The following is an 18,043-nucleotide window of genomic DNA, read 5'->3' as shown; positions in this document are numbered from 1 at the left end:
TGTTGCCAAATATAAGCGTTTGAGAAGTTGATAAAAGATCTGGGCTAGTTATGCATGAGGCTATTTATTTAATATGACATTTTTAGTTGCTAAATCACACACACGTAAATAAGCATAAATCCATAAATTGCCTAGGCATCTTGGACAGGCAAGCCACTTACATTTTTGATTCCCAAAGCAGAGTTGATATTTATTAATCAACCTGTCTGCCTCTATAATAAACTCCTGTAGCTCTCTGTGTGTGGCCTCATAAAATGTTTTGTAAAAATATGCTCCTCCCTAAGAGACTTAGACCAGCTGTTAAGCAAGCCAGCTGAACAGTTCTGCTCAGTTGCAGTCTAATTAGAGTTATGCACATTACTGAATTTTTGCTTTTCAAATCTTTTAGACATAAAGCTTCAGTTCACATTAAAAATGTGATATAGAATCTGTGTTGTCTCTCCAGAAATGTTCTATCATATGTGTGGATTAAAATTTGAATTTTTAAAAATAATAATAATGTATATCATAACACAGATGTGGAAAATTATTTAATCACAAAAAATATGTGAGTGCTCATAGGAAAAATGGTGTCATTCAGATTATTTAATACTGTGGGCTATGCTCACAGCTGAGCAAAGGATAAATTGCTAGTTCTTGCATAGCTTCTCCTCTTCATGTAGCATAAATTATATCAGAGTTAAGTGCCAGAATCAGTATTTATTTGTAAATGAATTCAGGGCTTTTATGGTTGTCGATTTTTATTTTCACTGACCTGCGGTACACTTCTAAAGTACTTTCACATGTATTGAGAAGCCCAATTAAGTGAAAGATCTTACTTTTTGTAGCTTTCTGAAGTATTTTAGGCTTTCTGCTTTTTAAAGAAATGTGGTTGGATGAATCAAATGAGTGCAATTTTGCAGCCTATTCTTTGACCTTTCTTCCCAACTGAAGAATTATTTGTAGATTATTTGGCTGGTGATGACAATAGCTAGATATGCTTTAAATGCCTAAATCATTCAGGCAACCTTTGGTTTTTTACCATTGTATCCAGTACTGTCTGGAACATGGAAATAGTCAGGCTCCCTGTTCCAATTGAATATGCAATCTTTTATAAATTCTTGTATAGTGCCTAAAACTCTGAAATACACTTAAGCAGAAGAACAGAGGCTCTGCCGGAGTCAAATGAGAGAGAACAAATGTCGTTCATTAGGCAAAACTCCTATTTAAATCAGTGGAAGAAGAGAATTTAACTCTTAGGAATTATAAAGGTGTTGGTTTGTTTGGTGTGTGTGTGTGTGTGTGTTTGTTTGAAATGAAACATCCTACAGACCACCCTAGGTATAACTATATCCACCCTATCTGTAACTCTGTCTATTTCTTGATATTATTACTGGGAAAATTGTGGTGCATAATATTGATCAACTACAACTTTTACAGTAGCAAAAGCCGCCTTAGGAACACACTGAGTTTAGAAAAATGTTATATATTATGATGGTGGTTTAGAGTCATATTTTACTTACAATCTTGATTTTAAAACCTGGCTAAGAAGGACATGTAAGTAAAACAGTCATTAAATATGATATTCAATAACATTTTAAGACTCTATTGGTTGCTCTGACTAGAGCTTATCAATGCACATAAACAGACCAGATGTTTAAATTTAACTGAGATTACTTTATATCAGCTTTAACAGCCTCTCTCGCACTACGCATAGAAAAGCATTGTGGGAAATTACCTCACTTTCTGAAGGCCAGAACTTTGCAAGTAGTTTGTAATTCATTTTATCTTGGGCTTTCAAAGGGTATACACCTTCCTATAATTTTGGACCAGTTTCAACTTAAGTGACTTTTGTTTGCATATATTTCAAGCACTGCTTGAAATTGCTTTCTTTTTTTTTTTTTTTTTCAGTCTCTTGAATTGGCACTTGCAACATAGTTTGCCTTGCCACTATGCCATGTTCAGTGCTTGTGTAACTAAAAATGCAGGTCTTCCTCAGCAAGGCACATTGCATATTCCTAAATGTACAGCTGTGGAGGCTGAAACCTAGGCTATGTGCCCTGTCCTAGAAACAGCTGAAATCGTGACTTATCAAGTACTGTCTGGTATTTCATATCTCTTTGCATGGGCAAAGAAATGCGAGATTTAACATGTAACATTTATCCATGATATATTGCTTGGGATGTACACTGAGCATGCAATCAAAGCCAAAGGGTTAGTATGTTCTTTCATACGCTTGTTCTGATGGAAATCCCATAAATAGGAAGAGCCACGTTTTGTTACTGTGTTGTTGCCTTGAAGTATACTGTGGTAACGCATTCGTATAACACGTTTGTGTTCTCATGGTATGTCCTGAGTTTTAATGGTGACTTATTGTTCATAACAGATGAGATAATTAAAAGGTGTATTCCTTTAGTCCTCTTCCGACTGAGACCATTTGAGACTGGAAGATTATGCTGCCTGCTTATCTTTAATTCACAACAAATTACCAATACATTTGTGTAATGCATTTGCGATCTACCATCTTTTTGTTGTCTTCCTACAGCATTACTGTAGGCAGAGTATCTTCTCAGGTAAGTAAGTATTACCTAGTCTGTTATTTTTAATAAACTACAAAAGCATAAATGCCTATTATGTACTTGAAAGGGGAGGTTTGAAAGCAAGAAATAGACATGTCAGAGGGCATTTTAACAAAACACTTTTGGCAGTGGGATGTGCTTAACTGATTAAAATAATGACTGTGGGAGTGTTAGGGAACTTAGTGCGAGTTAGGCAGGCAACTGGAAGCACTCCCCTTATTATCCGTTGCATGCGGGGCTTGCTGTAATAAGGATCTGATCTGGACCGGAGCTGGGGCTCACCATAATCCAGACCAACTGCTATCATTAATTGCAAGACTGGTAGGTTGTGACACCCAGCAGTATGTAGGAGCCTGAGCCTGCTAGGATAAGGCACTGCTTAGAAGTCTGGGCCCTTTTATCACTTTTACCTTCACTGAACCTTTCAAGACTTTGAATGGTGAAGAGGAGGAAAGTGGAGCGAACAGATTGTTTCTCAAGATCAGAGTTCCCCTCCAATGCTGAGAATGGGATTTTGGCACATTGCTCTTTATTTAATTCTCTTGGCTGGAAGCAGGAAGCATTTTAGAGCTTTTGGTTCAGTTCACTATCTAGCTGGCTTCCCTAGAGCCATATAACAAATAACTAGGGTCCTTGGAGATACTTGTTCTGGTGCATCACTACGTGGAGGGCAAAGATGAGTTGTGAAAATCTGGGCATATTAAATCTTTTATGTGTTTAGCTGTGGGGAGTGGTGGAGAAACAGTCCTTCGTTCAGCTTTCATTCTGCTTCTGGGAGGTCTAGGCATGAAATATGGTGCTTGCCGGTATGCTTGAAAAATGAGCAGCAGTTAATTGCTTGCTTTTGTGATACTTTCTCTCCTTGTGATGCTTTTCTAAAAGTTCACATAAGTTCCTTCTAGCATCTTCATGGTGTCTGGGTGACATGTGAGAAGACAACTGATGTGCCTGGCTTGGCAAAAATCAGTTTGCAGAAAGGTGTGGGAGAATCTTTTATGCTGCTAGATGTATGAATCAAAAGAAAATATTTCCAGTGAGATGTGGAGAAGAGAAATTTTAAAAATATCTGTTGACTGGGATCCCAAGGGAAAGTTAAATGTAAATGTAATTTAGACAGCAGTATTGACAGCCCTGGAGAAGGATGAAATGTTCTGATATTTGATGAAAAAGAAAGGTAAATATTTTGACAATTTCAAGGAACACTTTCTCAATTTTCTACTGGTTAGATAGCTCAAAAAGTTTCTGTTTTCTTGAAACACTCAGATTAAATTTAAAAACTTCAAAGTGTTTGAAAAGATGCTATTTTTTATTGTTGTCCTAAAAAGCTATAACAATTTTTCTGGATTTTTTTTTGATCAGCTCTAGTCTGTCTTATCAAAGTATATCCCACTAGCCATATGCTGCCTCAATTCTTCCTCTGGTTTTCAAAGTGCCAAAATCGTCTGCAACAAAAAATTTCCCTCCACAACTGTGTTTCTTATGCTTGTCCTAAGGAATGGGAGTAAAATGGACTGAGGTTGCACTCAAATGGTATTGATTAAGAAAACATGGTGTGACATATTTTCTCTTATCCTTTGTTAGCATATGATTAATTAATTAACTGTAATATGTTTTAGACAGGTAAATCTACATTTTATATTTTAATATTTGCTATATATTTTTCTGCTTCTGAAGATCTTCTCATAGGTGTAAGAAGAATAACCTCTTGTCCTTGACCTCATATTCCTTTACAGTTCTTTCCTCTTTTTGGTCAAAATGGGTATAACACCACCCTTTATTACTGTTATTGCTAAAACGGACCTTTTCATGTGTCACATTACAATGAATGATTGTGTAATCAGTTTTGTTATGGACTCACACAGACCTTTCAGCAGAATTCTGTAAGGTTCTGTATCAACCAGTGTGGGGGTAGACGCGCTCTCCTTCTATAATACTTTCTATCACATTACTTCACATTTGTTAATACTTTTATCTTTAGACTGTCCCAGTGCGGTAGAGCGTTATTATTTTCATTTTAAGAGTGAGCAGCTGGCTTGCGAGGAATAATTAAGCTCTTGCAGAAGAATTGTAGCAGAATTAAGGGAGAAAACCTGGTGCCTGGTCTGCTGTGGTTTGGGCTGTCCTCTCTGCTTTGCTTGAGCAACAGAAATGTGGTGAGTTTGTTCCAGAAGCATGGAGACCTCTTCCTTGTCTCTGCCTGCAGGAAGCAAGAGTTGCAGCCAGTCTTGGATAAAGATTTGTTGTTGTTTACCCATCATACTTAGTAGTAGCCCATCTTATATTTGGAGGGATTAAGTAGAACTTTTTCCTCCGTATTTCTTCTTTTGCATTTTAGCAAGGATGCATTGCTTTTTTAAAATCTGTGTTCAGCAGCTAAAGTGTTAAGCAATGTTGTTAATGATTTGCCTCTGAAATGACTTAACTTCTGAACTGATATTGAACTGTAGGCCTTCTCCCCATGAGCTGTGAGGATCACAGCCTAGGAAAGCTGAGGACAGAGGTAAAGAGCAAGAACTGAAATGAAAAGCAGCTGAAGTCGTTATCTGTTGTATTTGTTTGTTCTCCACATGTGGGTTATGTTCTCTAACAAGCATTAAAAAGCCAGGTGGGAGCCCCTGGAGGGAAGGGGGTGAAAGGGGCTATTGAGGTGAGAGGATGGCCCAGCCAACAGCAGAATATGTCTGGAGAGAGTCACAGCTGGGAGTGGGGAACTGCTGTTTTGGCAGAGCCTTGGGAGAGTGACCAAAGGCAGCCCAGCCTCTGAGATGAGAGACCACGGTGTGAGTGGGCTGCGCGGACTCTGCTGCTGCTCAGAAAGGTGTTGAGTAGGCTCAACGCATGCAGGTATACATCTGCCCTGCCTGAAAGGAGGTGGTGGCATGAGGTTACTTTATAGCTATCCTGTTTGATCTCATCACTTGTAATTCTTTAATGTTTCAAGGAAACCTGTTTTCCTGTGCACGAGGGTTTTCTGGAGAGCTTGGTATAAGGACAGGGGCTAGGCACATTCACCTCAAATCGTTAAATGATGTTGGGTCAAAGGAGGCCATGTGTTTCACTGATACAGTTACTATAACTTGTGGTGATTCTGCTTAAGATGACTTTTTAATTTTGCTCTTGGGACTGCTAAAGTAAAAGTGAGATTTAAAGAGGGCTTTGAAAGAGAAGGCAGCTTGTAATCAGCCAGGAATAAAATAATATTTATGATAGGATGATATATATTCCCATGCTTGTGCCTGCAACTGGTTTGGGGGGGGTCTTTTGTGATTAGTAGTGTAATGAACAGCTCATTAAAGGCTGCTTCACTTGCTGCTGCTAAAACAAGATCATATGGAAAAGATATATCTCATTGGTCTTTGCGGGTAGGTAAATGGACATTGCCAGCCCTCCTGCTGCTTGCCTGCTCTGGACAGAGAGAAAGCTGTGACTGGCATAGGAGTGAGTTAGGGAGGGCGTATGCCACCTCTGCTTGGCTTTGGCCATGGCAAACTCTGTGGCCACATGCTGGGGGAGAGGAGATTTTGGGCTCCCAGGCAGCCTGCAGATTCTCCAGTTTCTTGTATGGCTATTACCAAGTTATTCCTTTGTGCTTTCCTTCATCCCTTTCTGAAACAGAGATAATAGTCCACCATCACACAGAGTCATTTGTAAGTACAAAGAAAACAAAAGTACTTAAGTACTACAGGACAGCAGGCATATATACAGTGCAGTAATAGAAGTGTTTCCACACTGGATTCAGTTTTGATCAGGATTATATTTGGCAAGTCCCTTGCAAAATGCACTGGTGACACACAACAGCACTGCTTGCAATGTGTGGTTCCTTCTTTCTTTTTCCCTCCCCAAGGATAAATTTTATAGTTTATATTATTTCCTGTGGGAGTACTTGCCATGCAAATACATAACTGTACTACATACACTGTGCTTTGATTTGATACAAGAATCTGAGAAGCATAATGGCACATCTGAGGATTTTATACACCATTTTGGTTGTGATTTCTTAATGTAGCAGGAAGAAACTTAAAAATGTCTATCAGAAAGGTGAAGCAGGAAGCAATTTGTGCTGAACTAGGGACAAAGACAAGAATAAAGTGGCATTTCTCAAGTTTTTATTTATTTTTAAGGCTGCTAATTGTTGTTATATTACTTGTGTGACTCACTAGAGTTTACTATGCACCAGCATAAACTAGAGTGGAAAATCAATTTCTAAAATCAAAATTAAGTACCATAATTAGGTTTGTCTCTATTCCAAGGCTTAACAAATAAAAGAGTAAAAAACTGCCTAATTTGGCATAAAACATTGTCTTATGCCATTATATTATAAAGTGCTAGAATACATCCCTGTGTGCAGGGATGTGCTGAGTCTCAGTGTTTAGCATAGAACTTATTGCGTTACTATTTCTTGTGCTTCCACAGTTAAAGCTCTATTTCCTGCAGTTATGTAGCACACCACCTCATCCTCTCTTCTCTTGACCTGTTGTGCCACACGTAGTGGGTTGAGTGCCATCTACCACATCAAATAATAGAAGAGTAGAAAAATAGAAGTGATAATTGCATGGCAGAGGGCAGGTACACAATTTTTGGGGCCTCACACTTAAAGGAGATCCACAGGAGGAAATGCTTGCATTTTATTTCTTTACTGCTCTGGAGTCCTGTGACATTGTGTATGAAATTCGTCAAGCCCTCTGCTATAAGACAGTTCTGCCATACATCAGAAAAGCTGAAAGAGGACATGTCTGCATGCACTATCTTGTGTTTTAAGGGGAAATTAGACCTGGGGCAAACTTGTAATGTCACAGCTGGGTTTCTGAAAGCATAATTTCTAAAGAGAAAAGATTTGGCACAAGAAATATTAAGGGAGTAGAAAAATTTAAATTGGAAGAGAAGAGCATGAACTTCTGCCATCCTTAATATACAGCATTTCATTTTCACTTCTTTTCTCCATTTCTGTCCCATCTTCCTTCATCTTCTGCTGCTGCTTCCCCCCCCCCCCCCCCCCTTCCCTTCTCTGCAACATTTCTTTGTCAGGATACATGACTGTTCTCAGAATTACTACACTCTATTCCAGCCAATATGCTCCAAGGAAGCATTTAGCTTTTAAACAACCCAGGTTTACTCATCTTTAAAATTCAGGCCTAAGTGACAGAATTTTAAAATTTTTATTATGAAAAAAAAAAAAAATCTGTTATGAAACATCATAAGTGGTAGAAAATGTCATAAGTACAAACTTATGTACTTGGCACTGGTGAGACTGTACGTGGAATACTGTGTTCAGGTTTGGGCCCCTCGCTACAAGAAAGACATTGAGGGGCCGGAGCGTGTCCAGAGAAGGGCAACGAAGCTGGTGAAGGGCCTGGAGCACAAGTCTGATGAGGAGCGGCTGAGGGAACTGGGGTGGTTCAGCCTGGAGAAGAGGACGCTGAGGGGAGACCTTATCGCTCTCTACAACTGCCTGAAAGGAGGTTGTAGCCAGGTGGAGGTCGGTCTCTTCTGTCAGGTGGCTGGAGATAGGATAAGAGGAAATGGCCTGAAGTTGAGGCAGGGGAGGTTTAGATTGGATATTAGGAAAAATTTCTTTACCGAAAGGGTTGTCAGGCATTGGAACAGGCTGCCCAGGGAAGTGGTTGAGTCACCACCCCTGGAGGTATTGAAAAGACGTGTAGACGTGGTGCTTAGGGACATGGTTTAGTGGTGGACATGGCGGTGTTAGGTTAACAGTTGGACTTGATGATCTTAAGGGTCTTTTCCAACCTAAATAATTCTATGCTTCTATTCTATGATAATCTTTAATCTGTATTGTAACTACAACAGAGTGGGTTCTGCCCTGGCCAAAAGAGAAGTCAGAATGGGTTTTGGTGGTGCCGATGGGGGTAACTACCCCTTTTGTAAGAGCGGCTGTGGGTTTGCTATAAGAATACTGCCTGTTGCAATAGGAGGAGGAACATTTGTCCATTTGCCTCTGTTTATAGCAAAGAATGAAAAAACAGGTCCATACAAAACCTCGGGACTTTCATCTACTTCAACTACTGTAAGGTCTGAATGCTTAAAATTTAGATCTTCTGGATGAAATAGCATCATTAAGGTTCCTGCCTTTCCTAGTATTCTGGTCATTAAATAATATGTCTTGGCATCACATAACTGTGTAAGATAATTAGTTGTGTTGGGGATGGGAAATGATTGCTTGTACAGTCAGCCAAATCAATATCTGTTGTTGCCTAGAACTAAGAAAAAAAGCTAGCTACCTTAGTTTCACATGACCAGCTCTGTTCCTGTATCCACAGCTTTGCCAAGTGTTAACATATAAACCTTGAAGCAAAGTAATTGTTTTAAATCTTTGGTATTTCACTTTTAACTTGTTCTGTCTCCTGTCCATTTCACTGGAAACAGAGTTCTGCAAACCCTGAATGACTAATCTTTTCATCTGTCTTCCTATTCTTACAAGAAAGGCATTATTTATGACTGAACTGTATTTGTATTTTAAATGGCCCTGTCATCACATTTTATGACTACTGTGTGTATATGTTCAGATAGAGGTAGGAGAGAAACAGAATCTACAGCTAACATCTATCTTCACCACAGGTGTGTGAGGGGGAGTTTGACACCCCACGTGTGCGCTGTGAGGAGTTATCCCTTAACAAGAGAAGATTAATACCCTGTCTAAAGCTAAGCTGCACTTCTTCCCATGTGCTGCTTAAGTAAAACAGCAATGTTAAAATTGAAAGAGGAGGCTGACCATCAGAAATACCGGTGATACTCAGTGCATACGAACAGTTGGCAAGGTGTCTGAAACGACCATCTGTTTCGGTACTGAGCATCGATTGCCGTTGCTTGCAATGTTGGGGAGCCATGTCATAAAAATAATAGGATTCAACACCGTAGTTGCTTTATGCTTATGCCCATGTGTCCACTTGTGGTAAGACCAATTCTCATAGAGGCACAAGAATGCAATTTAATGTATAGTATAGATGTGGTTTGGTTTACTGAAAACCACCCACTCATTCGCAGCAAGGAACCCCTTGTAAAATTTGCTCTGAACTGATTATCTCCTGTCTGTGATAATATTGCTGCTCAATTGCATGCATCTCCCTGCCCTTGTAATGTAGCACTTCAGTGAGCAAGCTAAAGTACATATTACTCCTGTGAGCAGACAGCAGCTGGGAGCTCCAATTCTTCTTCTAAAGCAGCTCGGCTTGTAGCACTTCTGTAAAATGCAGGCTTCGTTATGGTTACAGTAAAATATTAATAATCATAAAATCCCTGGGTACCAGTACAGACCTAATAAACCTGCTATTGACAATGTATGGCAGACTACTGCATGATGGAGCTGTAAGAAAATGGCTTGTAGTCTGGCCATTGCTGTAGTGTAGTGTTTAGATAGATCTGCAAATGCATGCAAATAGTTAAAATGCATTTCTGATTAGAATCAGGATTAGGTATTTGGCGAGATTTATTCTTCCTGATCTAACATTTTCAGTGGGTGGAGAAAATTACCTCCCTATTGCTTTGCCATTATTCCTTAAATGAACAATGTATTCTATTTTTTTTTTCCTTTAAGTGGTATGAATTGTGGCTTTTTATTGCTCCCTATTTTTCCTGAATAAATAGTTCAGTAAAGCTGCTAATGTTGATGATAGAAGTCATAAAAAGGAAGTTTTATTGTTTAATGAGTGTTTCCTTCGATTTTCTCAGCAGCTGAATATACATAAGACTATATAAATAGTTGCTTGAGAGAATGTACCCTTTTTTGGTTGTAGTGCAATGATTTCAAATTATACTTATTCTCTTCATAAAAGCATGGGTGCAGAGTGGGAGAGGTGTTCTACTGTTTATGCATATAATACGTAAGATATTTTTTTTTCTGTTCTTCTCACTTTAACATTTATAGTGTTGGTTAAGCTGCATAATGGTGTCGCTTCTCCTTTTCTGCACTTTTTTTTTTTCCCCAACCATGTTTCCTTAAGGTGACATCCCAGCTAGAAGCAAGATCTCTGATTTCTTCCTAAGTTTTTCAGGCCATCTTTCTTCCTTCTCCTTCCTTCCCTCCATTATAGGGCACTCTGTCATCCCACAAATGTGGAGAGTGGTGTGAGTCTGCTACGTGTCGTAATAAAGGTTTTCGCACCTTGGAGAATCCATCTTACTATCAGCCTATAGTTCAGAGAATTGGAATGTTGTTATGGACAAATAGCTCTTCTGTATTAATTGTACTCCAGATGAGACATGATTTTACTCTGTCTTGTGGTCTTAACTTTCTGACTGCCAGGATTAACTAAATGTCTGGATTGGAAGTAATTAGAAACTATTCTCTTCCCAGAACTATTACCAGTTACCAAATATTTTGTCAGAAGGTTTTAGATGTCAAGCAAAACCCAAACATATACCTTGGAGTTTCCTTCACAAAAAAGTCACTGTCTAGGAATTTCAATTTATTTAACCAACTTACCATTTTAAAATATGTTGAAGGAATTCTTTGAACTCTTTATAATCTTAACAGAATTGAGCAGTATATGCCTTCAGGCTCAAAGCTTGGACAATACCATCCAGCTCCAGTAACTTGGATGTCCTGGGTAAGTTTTAAGTGGGAGTGGAATATTTTCCCTTTTGAATTCATGCACCCTGGCGAAACTAGTTTCAGTCATTCTCTGAAAATCCTAGGGCAAAAAAAGTGTTTCCTTGACTCCAAGAGCCCTATACTAGATTGCTATGACTGTATTTCCTTTGCCGTGCATCTATTAATTTTGATGTGCTCTTTACCACAGAATAGCAAAGCAGAAATTATTCTTGGATGTGTGCATCCCAAACGCGATCCTGCACACAAGACAGCAGTGGTTCTCCCACATGTTGGCATCTCCACAATTGTAGGTGGGAAGGCAAGGGTCAGGATTTGCCCTATAATACAAAGTACTACAAAATACAATACATAGCTATAAACCCTGGAAGTTTACAGCTTTGATACTGCCTCTGGCGGGAGGAACATCTGGTTAGTCATATGTCTGGAGCCAAAAGAGTATGTTTCTGCTTATTGTTTAGAGGTTATAACTGAAGAGAGGTGCAGGGGTTAAAGCTGAAGTATGTGACAAAAGGAAAATACTACATTGCTGTTTCACTGCAAAAATCAGAATTCATAATAAGCACTTCTCAACTCCTACTGTAAAATAACTTGCAATTAAAGGAAAAGGCAAGCTTAGGTAGGGCAGAAGTTAAAGATTAATTTGAAAGGAAATATGTCAGGTTTTTATTTCATGGAGCCATTATCAAAGGAAAACAGAAGTCCGTGAGTGAGTCTTAAATTCTTCAGCAAAGCATGTATGACATCAGCAGGTGAACTGAACAGCTATGATGTCTTTCTGTTGCAAACTGAAACTAGGTAACAAAAATATCTCTGAATAGATCCCAAACCACTAGAACAAAGTAAAATCCGTTTTCCTTTCATATCTTAATTGCACTGAAACACGTAAAACACCTGTTCCTTCACCTTAACAGTTAATACACATTTCTATTTTTGGCACTTCTGTACCCCTTTCCTTTCCTGCAGTGCTGTGTATCTCATACTTGAACTGCTGCTGCTTCTGTTGCATGCTGGCAAATCGAAGAGAACCAAGGAGTTAAATTTCAGAACAGGAGAAGAGGAGGTGAGCTGTCTGCTACAGTAGTTTACTGCAGCTTCCTTTCATACTGACACATATGTAGTTTGTGGTGACAGTGCTAAAGAACTGCAGACAGGCATTTAGCAGACTGGATGTGAGCTGGATGCAAAGATGCCTCACCCTGGACTTCCTGCTGGCAGTATGTAAATACACCTGCAGACTGGCCACACTGGGTGGTGGTTTTTTGTTTTTTTTTCAGAAGGCAGCATGAGAGGACCTGACAAAGCAACAGCATAGTTGAGAGACCTTAACCAGCATTAGATTTGTATCTCAGTTGTGGGGGAAGTTGTTTGGTATTTTTTTGTGTGCTGCATATTCAGACTGAAATCTTCATCACTACAATGTTTGCCTCTATCTGGTATGCCAAGAAGCTGGGACGCAGGTTTGTGCATAACGCCAGGAAAGCAAAAACAGAGAAGGTATGTTCCTAGTGGGAATATAAAGCCTTATGTCTCATGCAAGCTGCCTGCTGGCATCCTGTCGTGTGTCTGGTTAGCTTTTTTTAAAGCCCTGAAAAACGACCTATTGCTATTCATGATTTCACGCAAGAATCCTTGAATACTTTGCATGTTATTCAGTACCGGGGAGAAGATCCTTTCAAAAGTCTTTATGTCCTGTGTTGGTTTGTTTTTTGTTTTGTTTTGTTTTTTTTTTTTTGCAAGATAAACAGCTGTACATCTGGCATGTTGTGTGTTAAGGGAGCACTCCAGTGAACTTGTTGCTGTGCTGCATTATTTTTACTAGTACAATATTAGGCTCTTAAACAGCCGTTGATTGTTTGCTGCTTGTACATTTTTTTTCTAGTGTGGGACCAATGAGAATGTAATAACATGTTAAGCATTTATAATGTTTGGGAAATTTGTTTCATGATACTTGTTGAAACTGTGCTGCAGCATGGATCCCTTTTATTTAAAAAAGATATAGGTATGTAAAAATGGTCAGTACTATCTTACGATATTTTTCTTCTCATAAAATTTAGCTATGTTTAACCAGCTGTTTTCTGGAAGTCTTTGTATGCAAGATTCTTCTGCCTTCTTTCTCCATGAGGAAAACTTAAATTCTTTTAGAATTTGCAGTAATGATAATTGGGGGATATCAAGGCAGTTGCCCTTTGTTCTAAATATAGAAAGCATTTAGTTAGTAGACCTGCATTCTAGTTTTGTCTAAATTAACACAGAAACCATTTTCAAAATGGGACTAATTCCTCTTGTATAAACTCGGCATTAGATTGGGGGGAAAAAACTTCAATGTAATGTTATAAAGTTACCTCGTTAGTCTGGTAATGATGGCTTCCTCTTTTCCTTGCTGTCTTTGATGTAGTCAAAGAATTTATAAATGGGTTGCTTTATTATTTCTTTGATATGTCATGCTACGTAATACAGCCACCAATCCACTAAGTAATTATCCATTGCCTGTATTCCTTTGTAACTGAAAAGCTCTTCACCTAGAGAAAATTATTAGCAAAAAAACATTGTTTATGGCTGGGGAGGGGAGAGTGGGCAGAGATTTGCTTTTTCTGCAAACTATTCCCAGTAGTTAAAAAGGTGCTGTGTGGTAATTTTGAAATTTTAAACGTCCAAGCCATTGGGAAGTTATCCAAATAATAGTGGAAAATAAGGGAAAATAGAAATGCAGATAGATATACATGGGACTGTCAAACTTTCTTTGTCGTTAATCATACTTCAACAAAGAAAGCATCATATAAACTCTCCTGCTGTTTGTGTGTTGCTATGGGAGGAAAAAAAGTTGCAGACTGGATCTTCGTTAGTCCTGAGGGGCTCCCTCCAGAGGAACGTTGGCTTTCAGGCTTCCTCCAAGATGACAGAGGCAGGATGAGTGGACACATTCCACTCCTGACACAGTGGGGTTCACGCAGCAGCTTTAAAAACAGATTTAGTATGGGTTGTTTAAAGCGTGTATGTGTGTAGATTATTCCAATAACCTTGAAAAATTTCATAAAACAGTACTAGAGTATTCACTAAGAAAATATATTCTTCTCTATTGAGTCTTGTAACATAGACTAAAGTAATGCTTTAAAAATTTTGGCTCTCTTTCTTTTTTGTCTTAAGGTATTTGAAATATTTCTGTATAAATCTATTATAATGCTACTTATTAGGCTCTATAGGACTTTCAAAATAATCAAGACAACTGAGGTCCGTGCTATTCAAGCTTTGAAACCATACCTCATAATTTTTAGAAAAACACTTTTTTTGAACATTTCTTGAGCATGCTATTAGCATATGTGCAAGGGAATTTTATTTTTGCCAGAAGACAATAAGTATACAAGAAAATATCTTGTAAAATGTTTACTTATTGCCTTATATAAAAAATAAAATTTCTTTCTTGGAGCTTTATTCCACAGTCAGGGCTCACTTTTAATTATTTAATTTATTAATTTTTTTCCATAAATCAATGGTGTTGGTGTACTCCAGCAAAGGCAGAAAATCCCATTCCTAGCAAGATGCTATTTCAATAAGTGCTATTGATGATTGGAAGCTGATCAACACTGACATCTTCAGTACAATACCTTGGTAACAGGAGAACACAGATATGAAAGCAGGTCTATCAAAAAGTAAATTAAAAATAACATTTAACTGCATGGCTTGTTTTGGTTTTGTCTTTTTTTGTATAATGGTTGAATAATCAAATTATTATGCAGTTTTACCTTACGTATTTTTTTCTGGAAGAATAATTAGCTTTTTCTCTGTGTGCGTGATTTGAATTAAACATTGTTTTCTTAATGTGCTTATGGAGGTAATAACATACAGCAATAATTTCTAATAGCTTATGTGTGCAAAAAGAGTTTCTTGCAGTTAAAATCTGGATAGTGTGGATCAGAAGAGTACGGTTCCATAACAGATTTTTCTATTATGCTTAGCTTCTTTGGACAAGTATAAGTCAAGAATGTTTTTTAAGGAGTGTTTCTAAGAAAGAGAAAATTTGTATAAGCCTGTTTGTTTTCTTAGGACCAGGAAGAAAATAGAGAGGGGACATGACAGAGAGGGTGATAGCATGGACTCGCGTGTGCACACACACACACACACACACACGGGCACAACCTGACAGTGCAGTTCCTTAAAATGTCAGAAGTTTGGGCCTGAATTGTGCAGAGGAAGGATGTGAACCTCTATCTCCTGGGTGACTGTTTAGGGAAGCAAAGTTTCCAGGGTGCAAAATGGAGAATGCAGTGCCGGGGGGTGCATGCAAAGGCAAGAGAAAGGAGGATGATTGGGGCAGTCCTTTGTGGAAAGAGTTAAGGCGGCATTAATGTGACCGTGTGGTGCTCCTGGGTGTGCGTGCTCCCTCTTGCATGTGGGTGTCTGGTTGTGGAGGTGTGGGTGGGCTCTGAAGTGCTTGGCCCCCAGCATCTCCAGAGGTCTCCCATCTTTTTCGAAGCTGAAGTTCCCACCTCCCCGTACCTCCCATCTCCCTACACCTCCCAGCTCCTCGTCTCCCGTACCTGAATATGGCAGTCCCTGCTCTGGGAAAGTTGCCATACAGATCACCCCAAAATGAGTGGGACATGCTTCTTGATACTGTGAGCCCTGCAGAATTGCAGCCCAAGGCCTGGGGGCTCTCAGGAGCCAGAACTTGCCCTGTGCTGGAGAACCTATTTTGGGGGCTTGATGAAGGCAAAGGGAAAGGGTAAAGGGTGCTAATAAGTGGCAAAGAGTTGGGAGAGACCAAAGGGAGGAGGTGGACCTGTCCTCACAGCTCCTGGGCTGGTTTTCTTCTCTCTCAAACCAGTACCTGCTGTTGAGTGCCAGCAGTGCTGCTCCCGACCTGCATTTCCAGTTCTTGCTTCCCCTCCAGCCTAACATTTCCTTGGAGGCTGTGGTCAGATGAGCCATGCTCTGTGCTAGGGCACTGTCTCATTGACTCCTGCACATAACTTAAGGACTTCTTGGTACATACTAGGCTTCTAAAACCCAGACATGAAGTCTTACTGTTAAAATTTTATCTGGATTGTAGAGAAGATAGCTGGGAGGAACTGAATGAATGGCAGCCTTAGGTGTCCCAACCATGATGATAATGGTTCTTTCAAGTTAAGTAGTTTGCATCAGTATTTTTTTATTTGAGTCATATTTTTATGATATATTGAAAAGCCTTATTTTAATTCAGAAATGGAACAAAATATTTTGAAAAACCTTAAAACTTTGAAAAATTGAACTCTTTTTTTCCAACCAGTCCTGGCTAAAACTTCTTATCTCTATAAGTAAAATGCCTACTAATGGCTCTTAATGTTCTTATTCTGCCATGGTAAACTCAGGCATGTCAAAGTTCCTTATACTTTATGATCCAGCCTAATAAAAACAATAAACTTTTTCTGGCCTCACATATTGCAGTTGTAATCTACAAATTCTATCTCAATCTGGTTGTCTTGGCTTGACTGCTAGTGTTACTCTTGCCCTCAAGTAGCTAGATATTTAGTGTAGAGGGAATGCTTGCCACTAGGATTGCCTGAAAACAACTGAACTCCTTTCAAGGCAGCTCTGCTTTTACCTGTTTTATTAAAGGTATTAAAATGCTTTGAGTTTGTCACATGAAAGGATTATTGTTATGAGAGTAAATGTGATCATTTGAACATCAGAACTAGAATAACTTAAGGCAAAGATTGATGTCTTGAATTTTTCTCATTAAACCACAATCAAGCAGAAATCAAGAGATGTTAACTGCATGTGGTTATGCTATAAAAATAAGTACTCTAAATGATTGGAAGAGGTACAGAAAAGTAACTGAGCAATTAATCATGTTGATCTGAGAGGGTGAGCTAAAGCAGTGTGAAAAAGCTTCTGATAATGCTTCACTATATTGACAGAATTTGGGTTTGAAGGTTCAATATCAAAAGTGAGGAAAGACTTGCCAAAGTCACCCTATCATTTAATTTCAATTGGGAAGTTGAATACTGTTTCTTCTGCTTGTTCAGAAGCGGAACGTGTTTCAACCATGAGACCCAAATTTTAAACGCTGTTAGAATTAGTTATGTTGTTGAGTTTTTACACCTGAAGGCCACAATCACTTTAAAAGGAGGTTTCTCCTTGTGCATCATTTTTAGGAGCAAAACAACAGGACCCATGTAAAGTGGTTAAATGAGTTCACTTTCACCATCATTTTACCAAATTATATTGTTAGAGTTCTCTTTCTATCTTTTAGATATCAAAGTGCTCTTATGGTGTTATCAGTTCTAAGAACTGATATCCTGCATTTGAAAATACATAAGTTTTACCCCAGAAGGTTTAGTTTATCATTCCAGTTTAAGTCATTTATTTAAATTTAATTAATTTAATTCAAGCCAGAAGCAATTTAACCTTTAAAAATAGGTGTATGTATAATGATACAAAAAACATGCAGTTTCTGAACTATCAGTTGTAAATAAAAATAAAGATTACCCAGAAGTGACATTCACAAACTGAACAGTATCAATTTAAATGAGTAGTTTTAAATGTAATGTAGTGTAGACTAGAGAAGTAGAACATAGTCCAGCAGATGGCTTTTCATTCTATGTGCTTGGGTTTAGAGTTGTTTTGGGTAAATTGAGTATCCTTAGTAGACTGGCAGCCTACAATGAAATATTTGCAAAAGACGGGAAACATTGCCTTAAGAAGTTAACAAAACTGAGATGTGTAACAAAAAAATTGTCTGTAAATGGAGGCATATTTAATCATTTTTCTGACAGTGTCCTGGCAATAGCAACAATTAACTCTTCATGTCAAGATGACACTTGATATCCAGATGATTCTCATATCTGTATTTTAATGTAGCTAATTGCAGAGTAGGCTGTTCTAGGCTATGTATGCTTGTTTCATTTTTGTTTACAAGTAGCTGCCCAGCAATCTAATT

At 38.5% G+C, this 18,043-nt stretch overlaps 1 protein-coding gene across 27 annotated transcripts in view; it reads left to right on the top strand.

The window, feature by feature from the left end:
- Positions 1-18,043, top strand: part of DLG2 (discs large MAGUK scaffold protein 2) — a 1,026,767-nt gene that overhangs the window by 491,119 nt on the left and 517,605 nt on the right. Inside the window, exon 1 of one of the 27 annotated variants that reach the window (XM_030042428.1) lies at positions 12,266-12,621. The exons of 25 other annotated variants lie outside the window; for them this stretch is intronic. In XM_030042428.1, the coding sequence (XP_029898288.1) occupies positions 12,544-12,621 (78 nt within the window). In that variant the 5' untranslated portion in view covers positions 12,266-12,543. Of the gene's footprint in view, positions 1-12,265; positions 12,622-18,043 lie in introns of those variants that run through there. One more of the 27 variants, XM_041118544.1, reaches the window with a different exon arrangement.

This window comes from Aquila chrysaetos, chromosome 19 (genome assembly GCF_900496995.4).
Source record: "Aquila chrysaetos chrysaetos chromosome 19, bAquChr1.4, whole genome shotgun sequence".
Classification (NCBI taxonomy): Eukaryota; Metazoa; Chordata; class Aves; order Accipitriformes; family Accipitridae; genus Aquila; species Aquila chrysaetos.
This window is presented reverse-complemented; position numbering and strand designations above follow the sequence as displayed.